We start from the raw sequence: 16,426 nt of genomic DNA, 5'->3' as shown, positions 1-16,426 counted from the left end.
AAAAAAAACTTCACAATATAACTTACAGGTACGACACAAAAATGTCATTTGATCAACCCATTTCAGTCAATTTGAAAGTTGCAAAGGTAAATTTTTAATAAGTTGCCCGATAAAATATTTTGGAAATTTTCAGCAACACGAGGATAATGAGGAATGGGAAGAACATCTGATTTTACGAGTCCCTCCAGATGTTGTGAATAGAATGGAGAAAGCGGTGAACGGTGAAATAGATGCTGAAGAGCTTGGAATTAATTTCCAAGAGGATAACCGAACTGTTCAAATTAGACTTGGAAACCAGATTTTGCCTGCAAAAATTCTTGATCTTCCAACTATTAACGAGGTTAGTAAACAAAATGAAAATATACTTTACAAATTCCAAATGAAACGGCCCTAAAACGATGTTTTTCAATTTTCTCGAAACAATTGACCCATAAGTTAAGCAGCTCGTATTAAGAGAGCATCTATTAAAATTCAAGTTAATTTCTTTCCAGGTGCACAAAACTCTAGATAATAGCACATTGTACAAAGTAACAGATGTTTCTCAAATGATCATATGTGAAGGAGCCATGCCAATCCCGAAAGCTGAGCGGAAAAAGTTGAATCCGGAAGGTATTGAAAATCGGGAGCCAAAAATAGAAGTGGAAGGAAGTGGAGTAGAAAACAAAACGAATGTTCAATCAAAAACTGCACGTCAATTGGCAAAAGAGGTTTCAAAATAAATATACATATGATATTACAATATTTTTTTCAGAAAGTCAAAGAATACCACTACCCCCACGGAATCACACCACCGATGAAAAATGCCAAAAAACGTAGATTTAGAAAGAAAAAGGAGAAAAAGACAATGGCTGTTGAAGAAGTGAGAGGTTTTGAATTAAAGATGTAACAATACTTGGTATTTTCAGATTGAAATAGAATTAAAACGTCTCCTTCGATCTGATTTGGAAGCCCAGTCTGTCAGATGGAAAGTAGTGGATGATGATGAAACGGTAAGATTTTTTATTTTTCATGAGTGTTTGACTGCTGAAATTATAGCAAATACGTCAGTTAAAATGTGACTGTCATGCAATTTAACTGTGTGACAAACACATGGATTTTGCACAATTTTGGATATGGGAGGGGGCACGATTTCATGATTGTGGCTAGTAGGAGAACTGAAAGAGGATAATATCTAGAATAATAATCATAATTTAAAACTTTTGTAGAATCCTGAGGACGAGGACATTGAAGTGTATGATAATGACGACGGTAGTGATCTGGATAAGGATGATAAAGACTTATTTCTCAGTGATGATGAAGACACCCTCTAAATGCAGGAAATTTTTTGTAACCGTTTCATTTTTCATTTTACATTTTTTTCATTTTACAAATCACAAATTAAGAAAACCTTTCATTAATAGTTTCAGTGAAACGAAACAAATAAACAAACAAATGAACTTAATGCATGGGTTTAAAGTTTAACACTTTCAATGAAAAGAATGGAGCAAAGTTAACTTATTTCTCGTGAAATCATATGGATAATCAAATTGGCAACAGAGTGGACAAGTAATTTAGATGACTATGAGAGATTTTCAAAAAATTAACAAACTTGGAATAGAATGAGAGAAAACTGGAAAATATCAAACTATGTGAAGATGTTACTGGAATTCTTGCGAGCTTTTGATTCGGCTGACTTCTTTTTCGTTTTCTTGGGGGAAGATATTGGTTTTTCAGGCTGAAATTTTTTATCATTAAAGTTTCTTGTTCAGAAGTATAAAATTTACCTTTTTGTAAACTTGTACTTCAATCTCATCTTCCCTGTCAGAATCACGAGATTGTCTACTCGACCGGGATAAGCTTCTGCGAACACGCTCCACCAAACGAGACCCCATATTTTTGAAAGGATTTCGACCTCCTGAAAAATAAATTCAGTTTACCCTTAATTTATAGTTTTACTATGATTTATTGAAGTATACTGGGATAATAATTCAATAAATTTTGTGAACAAGTAGAAGACTATTGAAGAAAAAAATCAGAACATTTTTTAAACTTTTGAAATTTTTGCGTTTGGTCTTTCAACCCGAAAGGAAGACACGAAAAATGCCTACCTCTTGGTAGGGTTGCATAATTGCTGCTGACTCCTTCCTCTACTTGTCCCAAACTGTGCATCAAGGCTGAGTTAGCAGCTTCTTCCTTAAAAAAGTCCAGTTTATCATTTGATGACATTTTTTTGTGAGACTCACAAATTTACTATGCTTCCCATTTTGCGTCGTTTCCACTGATCTTGACTTCCTAATTCCAAAGAACCCTCTCTTATCCGTTCTCGGCTCATCAATTGCCTCAAAAGCCTTTGCCATCAGTTTCACCGATGGCTGTCCGCCACGTGCCAGTTCCTCTCTTCGAACTCTATACAGAATATTTGCGCCCGTGCTGTTGGGCCGGGAGCTCCTTCCATCCTCGGTCACCTCGTCCTCACTAAACTGGCTGCGGTTATCGAATGAAGCAGCTCGACTCATTGAATACTCATCATTTGATGTTTTTCTACCCGGTACACCTGTAAAACACAATTACTCCCGTACATCCATACGACGTACTTACTTAAGTTATTACTTGATGATGGTTCGTGATATAATCCTCGTCTCATTGGACGACCGTATTTGTCAAACCCATTTGAGCTTTCAGTGCTGGAAACGTTTGTTATTGCATAGGATAATTTATTCAGTCGGTTTTTTACCAAGCAGGAAACTAAAATAAAAACGCTCAAAATATGTAATTTTTTGACTACTAAAAATTTGCATCTATTGAAAAATTTGTACTTGCTAAATTATTGTTGAAAAATGTTTCAAATTGCCAAATTGCTATCAATTTTTATTCGTCAATGCTTTTATTTTTTAGTATTGAAGAAGAAAGACATAAACTCAAATCTGTAATTGATAAACCCAACAAAAAATATCACAGAAAGCCACAAAAATCAACTGATGGAATCCCAGAAAAAGCCCATTAAAATATACCTGAATGATCTCTTTGTAGTGTAATTACTGATGATGTTCAGCTTCTCCGGTTTACTATAATACGGCTCAGTTTCACTAATAGTCGTTGAAACAGAAGCAGTGGTAGTTGGAATAGGAAGGTTAGCGTGTCTGAAAATGATAGTGAAAAGAAAAGGAAAGAGGCATGCAAGTAGAAGTGGTTCAGCAAAGCTGACTAAAATGTTACGATTGTTTTTTTTCTATATTAAGATTTAATTGTTATAATGAAAATAAGACAAACTGAACTAAAGTCAAATAAACTCACGTAAAAAGTAAAAGAAAAAAAAAAGAAAAGATAAAAGGCAATAACAAAAATGACAAGTAGAAGTGAAAAGAGGTGTATTTCGGAGAGACTGTTTTCATTAAAACTCACCTATACGCATGCCTCAGTGGAGCACTGTTTACTGATCGAATTGAGAAGGATGATTGACTAATGTTATCATAAGTTCCCTCTCCACACTCTGAGATTGACGGAGCATACCCATTTGAAGCCTTTTCTCCGAGCACAGAACCTGCTCTCTCATCTCTGTAACAAGCTTCAACCCATAATGCTCACAAATTTCAACTTACGGATTCAAATTGTTGGCCGCTTCGTCATCTCTTAAAACTGTTAGCTGATTTATAATGTAGCGAATGCCATCTGGCTCGGCCTCTCGTGATGTTTTACGGGTTGCTTCGCTGACATACGCTAACTGATCAATTATACTGCTAAGACGGTACTTCCGAGTTAGTTTTTGGAGTTCATTCAGGTGAACAATTTGTTGGAGACGTTCCCTCTCAGATTCAATCATTTCCTAAAACACAAAAGTTCATTAAAGTTTAAAAACGTTCGCATCCAATTTGCTTGAAAATTCCTAACGTCACAACAATATTGAATAACAATTCATTGAAATCCTTACCTTTACGACCTGTTGACTATCTTTATTTTGCGACAAATTCTTTTGCTCAATCTCCAAAACTTTGATCTGCTCGCTGAGCACTCTAATGGTTTTCTGTGCTTCATTCTTCTGTCGATTCTTCTCTGCTGTTATTTCTGTGATTTTATCATTTAATCGATCCATCTCCTTTGAATAAAATGTTTCACAGTCGCGATATTGTTTGCGAATCGTTTCAACCGAATCAGTGTTGTCGATTTTTTCATTCCTATTTCTAGCTCTATCAATGTTCCATAAAATTTGATCCGCTTTTCGAGCTTCTTTTGTTAACCGTAAATCAGTGTTTAAGCGTTCTAGTTCTTCCTCTTTGGCGGTTAATCGATTTTGCTGAAAGATGACGTTTAAAATGATCAATGGTCAACCATGGGCGGTTTATTTCACCATGCGTAGTTAGAATTATTCCTCTCATTTTGATCTACAGAACGGGCGCCAAATTTGAGACAAAAGTTTTCTATACTCTAAAATGTGACGTCACATTTTTTGGGTGTAAAATACCCGCAGTATGCGGAGATCAAACGGAGCGGGAAAATTCTTAGTACACGTGTTTCACTTCAAAAGAAATTACCTTCTACTAAATGTTATTATTGCTTGTGAGTTCAATTCACCCGTGAATTTGTGATAATCATTAAAACACATCAAATGAGCACCTGTGTTAATATCAAACGTGGTAAATGTGAGTTTTCTGTGAAAATTAGAAATGGTTAGTGGGGGTAAGTAAAACACAAAGGTGAAATAAAACTTACAAGTTCCTTTACTTTTTCCGTTGATTCATTGGCCGACTTCTCTTTCACTTTCAAATTATTCCTTTCGTCGGTAACCTGTTTTTCGAAATTTGTCAGAGCATCTTTGTTTGTATCACGCTCACGCCGAGCTAGGACAAGCTGAAATGGTTTATTTTTCGACTTGATCACAAAAGAGAATATTTTTATAAAAAATAAATTTTTACCTGTGAATGCAGGGCTTTGTTAGTGTCTTCCATGATTCGCATTCTACTGCTAAACTTTTGTTGCATTGCATCTATCTCAACTGTTCGTAGTTTTTCGCTTTTTCTGGTTTTGTGCTGGAACACTTCTTTATCTTTCTCCCAGTTTGCCTGAACTTTTGCGAGCTGATCTCTGAGTTCTGCATTTTGAATCTTGCATTCTTCCAGTGAGCTGTTCGAATCAGCAATTCTCTTTTCAAGTATTGAAATTTGCTTCTTAAGTTCAAGTACAAGCATCTTTTCACTATCTTGACGACGGAGTGGTGAAGATTCTCCCGAAATCGAGTTTTGTGGAGTAGCTAAAACAAATTACTAGAACTGACACATCAATTATAGCTTACCAGTCGACTCTTTCATTTCATGCTCATCAGGTAACTGTTTCTTGAGCAAAGCAATATCTTTTTCCAGTTTAGACTTTTCGATTTTCCAAGCGGCATCATTTTTCTTCTGATCATCTGATAACTTTTCTGAAAGAAAATATATCTAAATATGTGCTCTCAACTTATTTTTACCAAGCAGAAAAACTTACTCAAATGCTCTTCAGCGTCATCCTTCAATTTCTTCATTGCGGCGAGTTCGTTTTTAGAACGATTTCTTTCTCCATTCATTTTTTCACGTTCGGTTTCAAATATGCTTTCTAGTTTCTTGTACTTGATTTCAAACTCTTTCACCGTTTTCTTATCAGTTTCTAACTCCTGAAATTAAGAAGACTTTGAAATTCATTCGAAAGTTAACTAACTCAAGGATACTTTTGAAATTTGGAATTAAAATATGAAACCTTAAAGGTGGTGTAGTCGAATTTTTTTTAGTTCTTTATTAGACTCAAAATTGTCTGAAAACACTGAATTTCATGATGAAACTTCTTAAAAACTTATCAAAAAAAAAGTTATTAGCTTTTGAAAAATGGCCTAAAATTTGTGAAAATTTGAAATTTAAACAACTTATCATTGTCGCAGAGGCTGGAAACAATTTTTTTTTGAAATTGTTGTCTAATTTGGGGTATACAAGTCGATTATCTTGCGTTTTCAGCTTTATTAAGGTATTTAAAAGTCGATGGACGAAGAGATTTGTCCAATTTTTTCTAATTTTTTCAAATTTTCTCTAATTTTAGGCTATTTTTCGAGCCGCCATAACTTTTTTTTTGAAAAGTTTTCAAGAAGTTTCATTATGAAATTCGGTGTTTTCAGACAATTTTGAGTCTAATAAAGCAATAAAAAAAATTCGACTACACCACCTTTAATGATGAATTCAGATTTTTGAGATGGAGAAATTACTTAAAAGTATAGTTGCGGATCACACCTTCTGTATATAAAACTACGCACCTGCATATCTTTTCTCAACAATTCTGTTTCAGCTCTTAACTTCTTGCTTCTCTCCTCTTGTTCTTCTAAAGATCTTGTCTTTTCAACAAGTGTTGTTGATTTTGATTCCAACAGCTCTGATAATTCATCATTCTGTCTTTTAGCATCCGCGACTCTGATTCCTAACGTCTTGATTTCTTTTTCAAATATCTGACGCTGCTTTTCAATCTCAATTGTCCAGCGATCTTCTGTTTGGAGCACTTGATTTGTCAAATCCTTATTTTTCTTTTTATAAAATGAGATCTCATTTGCCTGTTCATCAATGCTTGTTTGTAGTTGGTCACATTTTGAGCATTTTATTTCGAGAAGGTTTTCCTTGCTTGGAATTCGTTTTACAGATAATCCAGTATTTGGAGTGACGTTTTTGATCTTGTCAAGCTTTTGGTGCACGTTTTTCATTTCTTGCATGACATTGGCAAGTTCAGCTATGATTGCTGCACCGCTGTCCTTGGAAAGTGATCGACGACGTTCATCCTTAAATAATCAAATATAATAGGAGTGAAGACATTCAAGAAAGCTGTACTACCCAGATGTGGGATTCCGTAATTTTTGTCTCAAAATTATAGTACCTGGTCTCGAAGCGACACATTTTTGTTCAATGCAAAAGGGTCTGCGTGTTTAGAAATTGTTTTATTATTCGAACCCTTGTTTTCTATGGAGATTTTGATTTACCATAGTTTTTTTCTTTGAAAAATCAATAAAATGTTAGTGTCCACGAAAGTTAGGAAATTTTAGTGTTTTTGAAGACCCACACCTTTTTGCATTTAGCAAACATTTGGCGTATCGTGACCGGGTATTGTATTTTGGGACAACATTTAAAACATTTCGCATCTGTGTATTATTTGGCGCACAAGTTCCATTAAATCTATAAACATTCTTACTTTCTGTGCGTGATCAATCTTTTCGAATTGCTTGCATAACCTTCCAGTTTGGGTCTCAACTGCTGCTAAAACTTCGCAACACTGCTCAATTTCATCAATGGTCGGAATTTTGCCTTGCAATTCACTGACTGAATCAATGGCCAACTTCTCACTAAGCCGCTTTTCAAGATCTTCAATTTTTTGTTTCAACTCATCCGAATATTGGATCTCCCCGTCTTTGACTTGTTTTTTGTGAAGTGTGTTACATCTCTCATTCACCATCTGAAGCTGACCGTTCAGCTGTTCGATCTAAAATTTGAAAATGGAGCCTAAGAAGCCTTAAGAAAAAAAAACTAACCTTGGTGGCGAGGGAGATAACTTTTTGATTATCGGACTTAAATACTGTTGTTTTTAACTCGTTTACTTGAGCTTCTAGCGCTTTCCTTTTTTCCTGCTCTTTGCGCAATTCTGTGGTGGTTGTTCCTGATGGCACTGAAATATGTGTTTTGCTAACCTTTTGATATGAAAAACACTAATCTACCTTACAACATGGGGCAGTTGTAGTACTGTACAATTTCCTCTTGGAAATATAATTTTTTTTCTTAGTTTTGATATAACATCTTTTAATTCAAAAAAAAACATCTGGCAAACTCCATCAAAATTTGAAAATGATCCCCTTTTAACTTGCTTTTCAATCAACTTACCAACAAAGTTAGGCTTTGGTGTCACTTTAGTTTCCAACTGCTTGACTTGAGTTGTGAGCTCGAGATTTTTGCGTTCAAGCTCGCTGATTGTCACAATCATTTTTGACATGTCCTTTTCCATTTCAGGCGTTAATTTGAATTCGCCAGCTTTGGAATGTGCTGAGGTCACGCCGCCACGCTTGCAGTCGGCCTCCAATTCGACGATTCTAGAAAAAAACATTGATTTTTGAAAAAAATCAAGTACTTAATGACAAACTTCTTGTTCAAGTGATCGTTGGTCTTTTCCAGCCTTTCTATTTTGGTATTCAAATGTTGCACTTGACTCTCGGCAAGTTCCAATTGGAGATGAGCATTTCCGTCGCTGAAACAAGTAATGTAGAGTGTTAATAAAAGTCCACCAAAATTCCCTTTGACACCGACCACACAAACAAAAAAGAGATTATTGAGCGCGAAATTTCGAGAAAATGGGTGTAAAATTTTTGCAGGAATGTATGTAAGAAACTAAACATGGAAAATGGAATTACTCTCCAAAAAAAAAACAAATATCCCGATAAAATTCAGACACACAAAAGCAGAAGCAGAATGTGAAATAAAATTAGAGAAAAAAAACAAAGCACTCAAACAAACCATCTGCAGAACATTAAAAATGTAATGTCACTAACTTTCTGAAAATTGTTATTATAAAGAAAACTTCATGAAACTATTTTTGAATTGAGTAAATTGTTTCTATTACTACAGTTCAAAGTTGCGTGATTAAGTTAGTCTTCAGTTTTTTGACAGAAAACAACTCCAAAGATATTGAACATGGAAACAAGACAAATACTATATACGCACTTGACAAGTACACGCAGTGACCAACCTAGCCGATCGAATCATCGGTGGACGAAGTTTGCTCGCCTTAGACAGTTTTTTGAGAAGCTCCTCGTTCTCGTTCTCCACATCCTGAAACAAAATAATTATCTAACTGTTATCCAGATGAAAAATTCGTTTTTATATATTTGTTTGGAAAGGTTATTTGGATTAATTAAAACGGACTAACCTGCAATCGAATTTGTGTTCTTTTCAGATCTTCTTCAGAAAACCTCATCTGCTCACGCAAGTCGATTTCCCGCTCGAGAGCATCTCGGAGCTCTTTGGACATTTCATTCTCCGGAATATTAGGAACGCTGGCTGCAATTTCGGCAGATAGCCGCTTCTGAAAATATTCGTTGTAGGCTAAAATGTGATTTAAAAAATGTTCTTGTTATCAAGTTTTCGGGTGGTTTTGGGATATTTTTCCATATTTCTATTTCAACAATAACATTCTTACCACAGCAATATCAGTTTTGTTCCGCGCTTCTCTCCATTTGTTTTGAGTTTGAATCTCTCTGACTTTTTCCTTCAAATAGAACACTTCGTCCTCAAGCTTGCACCGCTTTTCTTCAGTTTGCTCTAATTCATTATGCAGTCTAACAGAAACCTCTTTTGCTACTCGAATCTCATATTCAAGTTCTTTCACTTTTGCACTGTCTGATTTAATAGATGCAGCTACCGCCTCTGGGCAACTGTTCATGTATTCATCTAGTTTTTTCTCAGAGTGCATTTTCTCTGCTTCAGCTTGATCTCTACTTCTTTCTGTTTTTCTCAGCTTAAACTGCAGAACGCGACAATTTTTTGCATTAAGCTCAAGTTCTCGCTGAAGCTCCCGGAATTCTTCGATTTCTTCCTCACGGTACTGGTCCTGAATTTTTCGAAATTTTAAGATTAAAAAAAACAGACTGGGTAGTATACCTGCATCTCTTCAATTTCTTGCTGTAAATCTTTAACTTCAGCTTTCAACTGCTCGTTTTCTTCCATTAATTCGTCACAGAGACCTTCTGTGGTGCGGATTTTCTCACGCAGTTTTTCGTCAGATGTGGCAAATGTAGTTTCCTATAATAATCCAGTTTTTAGTACTAACAAATTGTGAATTTACTGCTGAGAGAGTACAAATAGGCATGAGGCAAATGTTGATGTATTGAAGTTTTTTATGAAGAAGTTAACCAATGTTTATTACACTTCTTACACTATTGTTAAAACCTTTTAGAAGTTTTTACAGAATTCAAAACAAAATCGGTCGGCAAAAAGCTTCAAAAAATAGCTTATCGTCCGAAACATACCACTACTATACTAGAACTTGATAAACGAACCAAGTTTTCAACAATTTTGGAAAGTCTCGTTAAGAGATCGAATTCCTTGGGACCAATAGAATCATATTGAAAAAAAAACTGTTAGTCATCTTTTGAGTTCTTGAAATTTGGAAATTCTTCACACTGTACATTTTTTTCGAAATCTATCTATTCTACCAACCTGCAACTCTCGAAGTTCACATTTCAGCACTGTATTCTCATCTCGATAGTCTTGAATCTGGTTTTCGGCTTGATTCAGTCGATCCTCTAGCATGTTGATCAGAGATGACTCGCTTTGTTCAGCGTTCTGAAGGCGTTGCCGTAAAGCCCACTGAGCCTTTTCCTCCTGAATAGTGACGATGCAATAATGCAATTTTTTATTCATTCATCTTTTGAAAAGAGCAGCAAAAAAGGAAAACGAGAAAGGAGAAAAGAAAATGTCCTTACTAACCTTCAAGCTGTGATTGATATCACGCAGTTGAGAGATCTCTTCCTTCAACGTTTGGATGTACTCTGACTGGAAATAAAATTATTGAAAAAATGTTCATGTACCGCAAACTTCATTAATTATAAGAATTTTTCACTAAAAGCATCAGTCAATACAAACACAAAGTAAGAAAATTTGAAAACCTATACTGAAGCATCACTAAGACAAGAATAAACTTGAATACAACTCTAAATGTCCTAGGAAAACAAGAGCAATATTCGTAATATCCGCAGCACTTACCTCGTTTTCTGTCGGTGTAATGGCCCGTTCTTCTTCGCAAATGCTACCACTGAACGCAGTCACCATGCTTTTAGTGTCATTCACACTCTCGCATGATTTGGTCGATGACATCCCTTTTGAAGTTGCAGACAGGTACGAAGAAACCGACAGTGCTTCTGTGTCATCTGAAGATTTTTTCGCAAGTATTTATAACGATAGCAATTTTTTAATTTTGTTGTAGTTGTTAACCTTTTAAATTATCATATACTTTTCAATATAAAAACAATATGTTTTCTATAACTGGTAATGATTGGGTAGTTAGAAAAGGTTTGAAAAAATTTTCAGCAGGAATTATGATATTACAACTTTTTTCATCCCGCAAAATGCACAAATAATGAAAAATGCATTACATTTCATGTCAAAATCGATACTAAATATTGATGATATCACTTTTCGGTTTCATGCTTTGCATTTCCGACATGAAACAAATTGTTCCACTCCGGAAATTCTGTTCCAGTACGAAAGTAGTCTAGCTTCTATCAGCATAGTAAGAACAACATTGAACTCACAGATTTTCACCGATTTTCCATTTTCAATGCCACGGCAAGACCTATCGGAATTCATTCCGTTTGTGGATGTCACGGAAAAATACGAGGACATGGAAATAGTGTCCCGATCTTCCGGTGGTGCACACGTGATTTGATTACCCATATTTAGTTTTCTAGAAACAAAATCAACAAGTAACTCCTACAACCTAAGCTTTATAAGAAGGTCAGGAAAATATGACAATGGGAGAAATTGCGAAGATGTCAACTCGAAAATCACAAAACGAAACGATGGGAAACGAAAAGTGAGTGAGATGATGAAAAGAAGAAGTCGTGCTCTGCGTTGTGGAGAAGAGCTCCCCGTTTTGTGAGAGCACAGGAAATTGTGGTAAGTAGATTTGTATTTTAATACCCAGAGGAGTTTTTCAGGCCGTAGACCAAACCCGCCTCTGCTTTTCAGGCCAGGGATTATAGATAAATGCCAAAAACCTATACGAATTTTTGCGGCCGGCTGACATTCATTCTATTTTTCCGGAGTGTGCGAGGACGACATAGTTGCTCGCAAAATCAGAAGACAACGAAAAAACGTCATTCTAATTCAGAATAATGTTGACGTGTACTCAATAACAGACTATAAATGACGGAGGTGGAAATTGTAAAATGTCAGCTGAACACTTGTATTGAGAAGGCCCCCCCCCGTACTCTACCAAAATCTTAGTAGATTCATTCTTATCACGTATTACGAATTCTACAAGTGCCTACAGCCTGACCTTAATATACGATTGCATATATTTTTTAATAAGTTCCAAAATAAAAATGATTTGAATGATAACATAAAATACTTTTCTTTTTAAGATTCAATTGAAAAATTTCAGCACAAACAATAATTCGAAAATGTAGTTAATTCTGTGCTATTTTTAATTAAAGAAATCACACTACAAGAAACTGTTTTTGTTTATATAAAAAGTAACACTCTAGCACTTTCAACCAGAGTAGACATGATATCACCATATATTTTTATTAAATTGCTCTATATTGAATTAGCGTTAAAATTTCAATATTATGCAACAGCATCAACTCGAGAAAATGTGTTTGGAAGGTGCAAATATAAAAAATTACTTCCAATTGAAGGTTATTACGGGTATAATTTGCAATGGAAAACAAAATAATGTATAATTTTTTAGCCATTCAAAGACACACTTTTTATTTCAGTTAGTTTTTTTCATTGTGGGAACCAGTGTGACGAGTTGATCATTTGGGTGTTAAAATTTTTCCCACTTTATTCAGATTTGCAAGCATGAAAATTACTTGTGATATTTATTAGAAAATGTTTATTGTTAAAAATGACTTTGAAAATAAACCAAGGTGAACCTTCAATATCAATACGAACTTATTTGTATCTACGGTCATAATCTTGGTTGAACTTTTCCTAAGGCCCTGTTAGGTTTTTCGAAAGATTTATGAAAATGATAAAAAATATTCAAACTTGGATGAAGGGCAACACTTAATATATATAATTCTAATATGTAATAATACACTGCGTAGTATAATTTTAGAACATCAATTTGAAAACCAACCTTTACAAAATGTTTTCAAATGACGTATATGTTTGCAGGGACTAATTAAGTTTGACATTTTACGTAAAGTAAGAAGGCAGTTAATAATGTTTAACTTTTGTATCGTCAAAATCAAAGCATTTTTAGTTGTCAAGTGTTTTTGGTAAATAACATTTTATTAAAATTTGCAGGTTCCTAGTTGCCAGAAATCATAAATGATTAAATATAACATGATTAAATATAAATTGAACACTTTTTTACAACGAACAATTTATTTTTCACTCACCATCATCATTTGCACCATTATCAAGATTACTGGCTGGTTTCCAACTTCTCCTCCTTTCTTTCTTTAGTGTAGACAAGGTAACAGTAGCTTCTTCGACATGTTTATCCTGGAAAAGTATAGTGAATGTTTGGTCTCTAGGGGTTGAATTTCAAAAGTACCTTTGGACGAAAGCACTTCTTACATCGTTCCTTCAGATAATTTTGTGGTTCAAAACCGTTGCATAGGTCGCTCATTGAGCGAAATCTGAAAGACGTTTAGATGGAAAACAATCACCTTTTTTCTAACATTTAATTATAGAAATGGATGGCTGAAGTAATGACGTATTCCCAATTCAAGCTTCTCCAGTTGAGAAGGATATATGAAGATCACGACGTATAACAGGAATAGAATGGAGGAGAAGGACAAAGAAATGTGAAGAATTGGAGCACATGTTATTGTAAAACGGAGAATGAGGAGGAAAGATGGACAAGTGGCAAGAAGCAGCGTTTTATTATCATTTTCTTTTTTGTTCGCTCTATCTGGTTGATGGAACAAACATGGGCATGGTCAATGGTGACCCATTCGGCAAAGGTTTATAGGCAAAATATAAGCGGGCTAGAAAAGTGAAAATACCAGCGCTTTAGCTGCCTGCATGCAGTTTTTTCTCACTTTTGAATGTGAAGTAGCAAAAATGGGATTTTTAGCAAAATATACTATTCCCAAATGAAAATAATATACAAAGTTTTTGATATCTCAAAATGGTCTGGCATAATTTCTAAATTTTACAACAAAACTAAAACATTATTGCATGCTGGAAGCCCAATAATATTTAAACACAAGTAATTAGTAATATTATTGAAATATAAATTCGGAGAAAAATTTTTAATAAGACATATTCTATTGAAAAATATCACTTTGGTTTCAATTTTTCTCTTACAAATCTAGTGGAAAATTTAGAATTGCCTTTAAAAACTATTGCTCTCAGTTTTTAACTTTATAGTGTGTTGAGGAACTTTAGCAGTGCGGGAGTGTAGGTATGATACATGTTTCAGGGGGCTAGAAGGCGGGCAAATTTTTGTTACCAACGAGACAACGTAATTTTTATTGTTTTTTATGGGATGAAATCAGGAAATGTTAATTTATGACTAATTTTAGTACTCCCAAATTTATTGTGCAATTCTATTTGCAATTTATAATTTTGAAAACAAATAAAAAAAGAAACTTCAGTTTTGCTGATAAATATTTATTTGAACTCTTTTCGATCGTTTTTCAAGTGGTCACGGGAACTGAGAAAGTTGAAAAAAAGTCATATGTCAGAAAAATTACTTGAAAGCTCTTAATAGGTTCAAAAATGTAACATCAAATTCACTGGATTCAAGATCAGTAGACCAAAAAGTTATGGAATGTCAAAAAGTCTGTGCGAGTAAACTTAAGAAACACAAAAAACCACTGTCTCTCTTTCTTCTGCCAAAAAAAAACCGGCTGACGTAACTTTTATCCATTTTTCGGAAACGAGGGGTAACAAAAAATAGCTGCTGTCATGAGAATGTTGCAAACCTCCTCGAAATGCACTGTATTTGCTCCGTGAGCCAGGATATACCAGCGCTAGCTCACGGAGCATCAATGCTACGCCCTCGTGGGGAGAGAAACAAGTGCGTGAACAAATATCTAACATTAGATTCATTACTGACTTAACTAAATTTAAAAAAAAAGTAGAAATGAAAACAAGCTGATATAGTTTCATATTTACCTGATGGGACCCATTTTTCGATGAGATGTAATCACATAACGATATATAATCAAGTTGCAAAACACTTGAAGAAATTGAGAATAGGAATAAAACAATCACACGTTGGAAAAAGGGTTTAGTTTCAATTTCTATCTCCCCCTCTTTTCCTCGTGTTTGTTATTTGCCTCCTTGATTTCCGCATGCATAAAGTTCGGATTTCGAATTCTCTTGTCTTTGCCTCCATTCTTTTGATACTTTTTTGTTGGAGGATTAATTTCTCAAGTCAAGAGCCCAGCTGAGTGACAGATCTATGAACGTTGAGAACATGTGAGCAAAAAAATTGAGACTTGTTTCAGACACCAACTCATCATAATAAGCAGATTAATAATGATAAGTTTAACAGTTAGATTCCAAAACTAGTAATGTTGACCTAACTTTTTGAATCAAACAATTAATATTAAAAAAGGAAGAATGATTGTAGAATCAGATCATTGGTAAAGTGTAAAAAATTTTCTTGAAATGATCCCTGAAAACTGCAGTTTGCAGAAAATTATTAGCGGCACTTTAACAACAAATGACAGTGTTCAGGCGTTGATTGATGTAATTCTTAGGTATTTTCAACACAAATAAAATTCAGGGTGAACGAAAATTTTCCTACATTTCTAAAAAAGTGTTTAATTCAGAAAGTTGGAATGAAAACTAAAATAAACATCTCGCTCTAATCCTACCTTTCCAGTAGTACAGGTAAAGAAGTGTTCTCTAAGTTTGGTGTGACCAGTTTCAAACAGTCAGATAAAAAACTGGGTTTTCTATTGTTCTATGGTGGGCCTTGATCGATGTCGGCTGCCCAGTAACCAAAACGTGGATAAAAGTGGTGTTGCTAACAATCAGAATACAAATGTAAAACTACATACTACATACATAACAGACAGTCAGACAGTTTCATTTTGTATCCTAACGTAAATCTGTACGAGTGTTTTGTTGTTGTTTTTTCCAGAAAGGTATCAGAAGTTTAAACTTAATTTACAATATGATTTTGTAAATTTGACCTAAATACAAAAAGACTTAAAAAATTAATCTGACAAGGTGACCACAGAGAAGATAAGAAAAAGGTGTTGGTTCGTGGTGGTGGTCGAACACTAGATGGGAAAATGTTGTTGAGAACGTGTTACTCACAAATCGGAACGAGGATGGGGTGGCGGAGCAAGGAGATGGATAAAGAGATCGTCGGGAATGAGGAAAGAGTAAGGCGTGAGTGGAGGACGAAAAGTGTAAAGTTTCCCGGGCACAGGACATAGAGATTGAGACGGCGGAGGAATGGGTAATTCATTCTCGAGCACGGATCCCGAGACTCTTCGTCTCTTCCTCTGAACACTTTATCTGTCGCCGCTCACCCATCCTAATGACTCGTTTTCGGGCTCTTCGGGAGGCCCATCGGGGTCAATTGCTGCGAAAATTCATCCCATGTTACCGAAGGACAATTTTGCAGAGAGGATAATTCGGAATGCGAAGATTAATTGTTTTGAATTTTAGAAGAAAGGACTATACTGTTGTGTATGAATTTTTAACAAAAGATAATGGAAAATCAAATTGAATGCACTTATTGCTAGCTTCAGGTTTTAAAACTA

At 34.9% G+C, this 16,426-nt stretch overlaps 2 protein-coding genes and 1 non-coding gene across 9 annotated transcripts; 2 read left to right on the top strand and 1 right to left on the bottom strand.

Annotated features, from left to right (window-relative positions):
- The first annotated feature begins 28 nt into the window (after positions 1–28).
- Positions 29–1,439, top strand: taf-7.1 (TAFII55 protein conserved region domain-containing protein). Its single transcript, NM_077575.4, has 6 exons — positions 29–86; positions 134–340; positions 492–707; positions 752–859; positions 906–989; positions 1,206–1,439. Exons 1-6 carry the CDS (start codon positions 42–44, stop codon positions 1,308–1,310), a joined length of 765 nt encoding a protein of 254 aa, NP_509976.1. The 5' UTR covers positions 29–41; the 3' UTR covers positions 1,311–1,439.
- mtcl-1 (Girdin) lies at positions 1,345–13,503 on the bottom strand (the record flags this gene model as incomplete). 7 transcript variants are annotated; one of them, NM_001270245.2, is made up of 27 exons in its annotated part: positions 1,345–1,714; positions 1,764–1,894; positions 2,088–2,172; positions 2,223–2,533; positions 2,578–2,663; positions 2,991–3,119; positions 3,382–3,534; positions 3,579–3,802; positions 3,908–4,270; positions 4,687–4,824; positions 4,890–5,224; positions 5,267–5,392; positions 5,455–5,620; positions 6,248–6,760; positions 7,168–7,455; positions 7,505–7,638; positions 7,851–8,056; positions 8,107–8,211; positions 8,710–8,792; positions 8,890–9,045; positions 9,160–9,570; positions 9,621–9,761; positions 10,179–10,343; positions 10,449–10,514; positions 10,725–10,888; positions 11,273–11,481; positions 13,388–13,503. In NM_001270245.2, the coding sequence occupies 26 exons, from the start codon at positions 11,412–11,414 to the stop codon at positions 1,625–1,627; spliced, it is 4,911 nt and encodes a 1,636-aa protein (NP_001257174.1). The 7 variants fall into 7 exon arrangements, with proteins under 7 accessions (NP_001257174.1, NP_001379512.1, NP_001355536.1 ...); NM_001392852.1 differs by lacking the exons at positions 11,273–11,481; positions 13,388–13,503 and adding exons at positions 13,091–13,196; positions 13,249–13,339 and having other exon boundaries at positions 1,378–1,714; NM_001368528.3 differs by lacking the exons at positions 11,273–11,481; positions 13,388–13,503 and adding exons at positions 13,091–13,196; positions 13,249–13,323 and having other exon boundaries at positions 1,378–1,714; positions 2,991–3,044.
- Positions 13,504–14,853: 1,350 nt separating this feature from the next.
- On the top strand, positions 14,854–14,999 carry C34E11.19. The gene has a single exon (NR_072194.1). It is a non-coding gene; the product is annotated as an Unclassified non-coding RNA C34E11.19 (non-coding RNA).
- The last annotated feature ends 1,427 nt before the right edge of the window (positions 15,000–16,426 follow it).

This window comes from Caenorhabditis elegans, chromosome X (assembly GCF_000002985.6).
Source record: "Caenorhabditis elegans chromosome X".
NCBI classification, from domain to species: Eukaryota; Metazoa; Nematoda; class Chromadorea; order Rhabditida; family Rhabditidae; genus Caenorhabditis; species Caenorhabditis elegans.
This window is presented reverse-complemented; position numbering and strand designations above follow the sequence as displayed.

Bases quoted from the DNA above. Each gene is read 5' to 3' on its own strand.
- taf-7.1 (NM_077575.4), top strand. From the start codon at position 42: ATGTCATTTGATCAACCCATTTCAGTCAATTTGAAAGTTGCAAAG. The intron at 87-133 runs GTAAATTTTTAA...GGAAATTTTCAG, and splicing joins TCAATTTGAAAGTTGCAAAG to CAACACGAGGATAATGAGGA. The intron at 708-751 runs GTTTCAAAATAA...TATTTTTTTCAG, and splicing joins CACGTCAATTGGCAAAAGAG to AAAGTCAAAGAATACCACTA.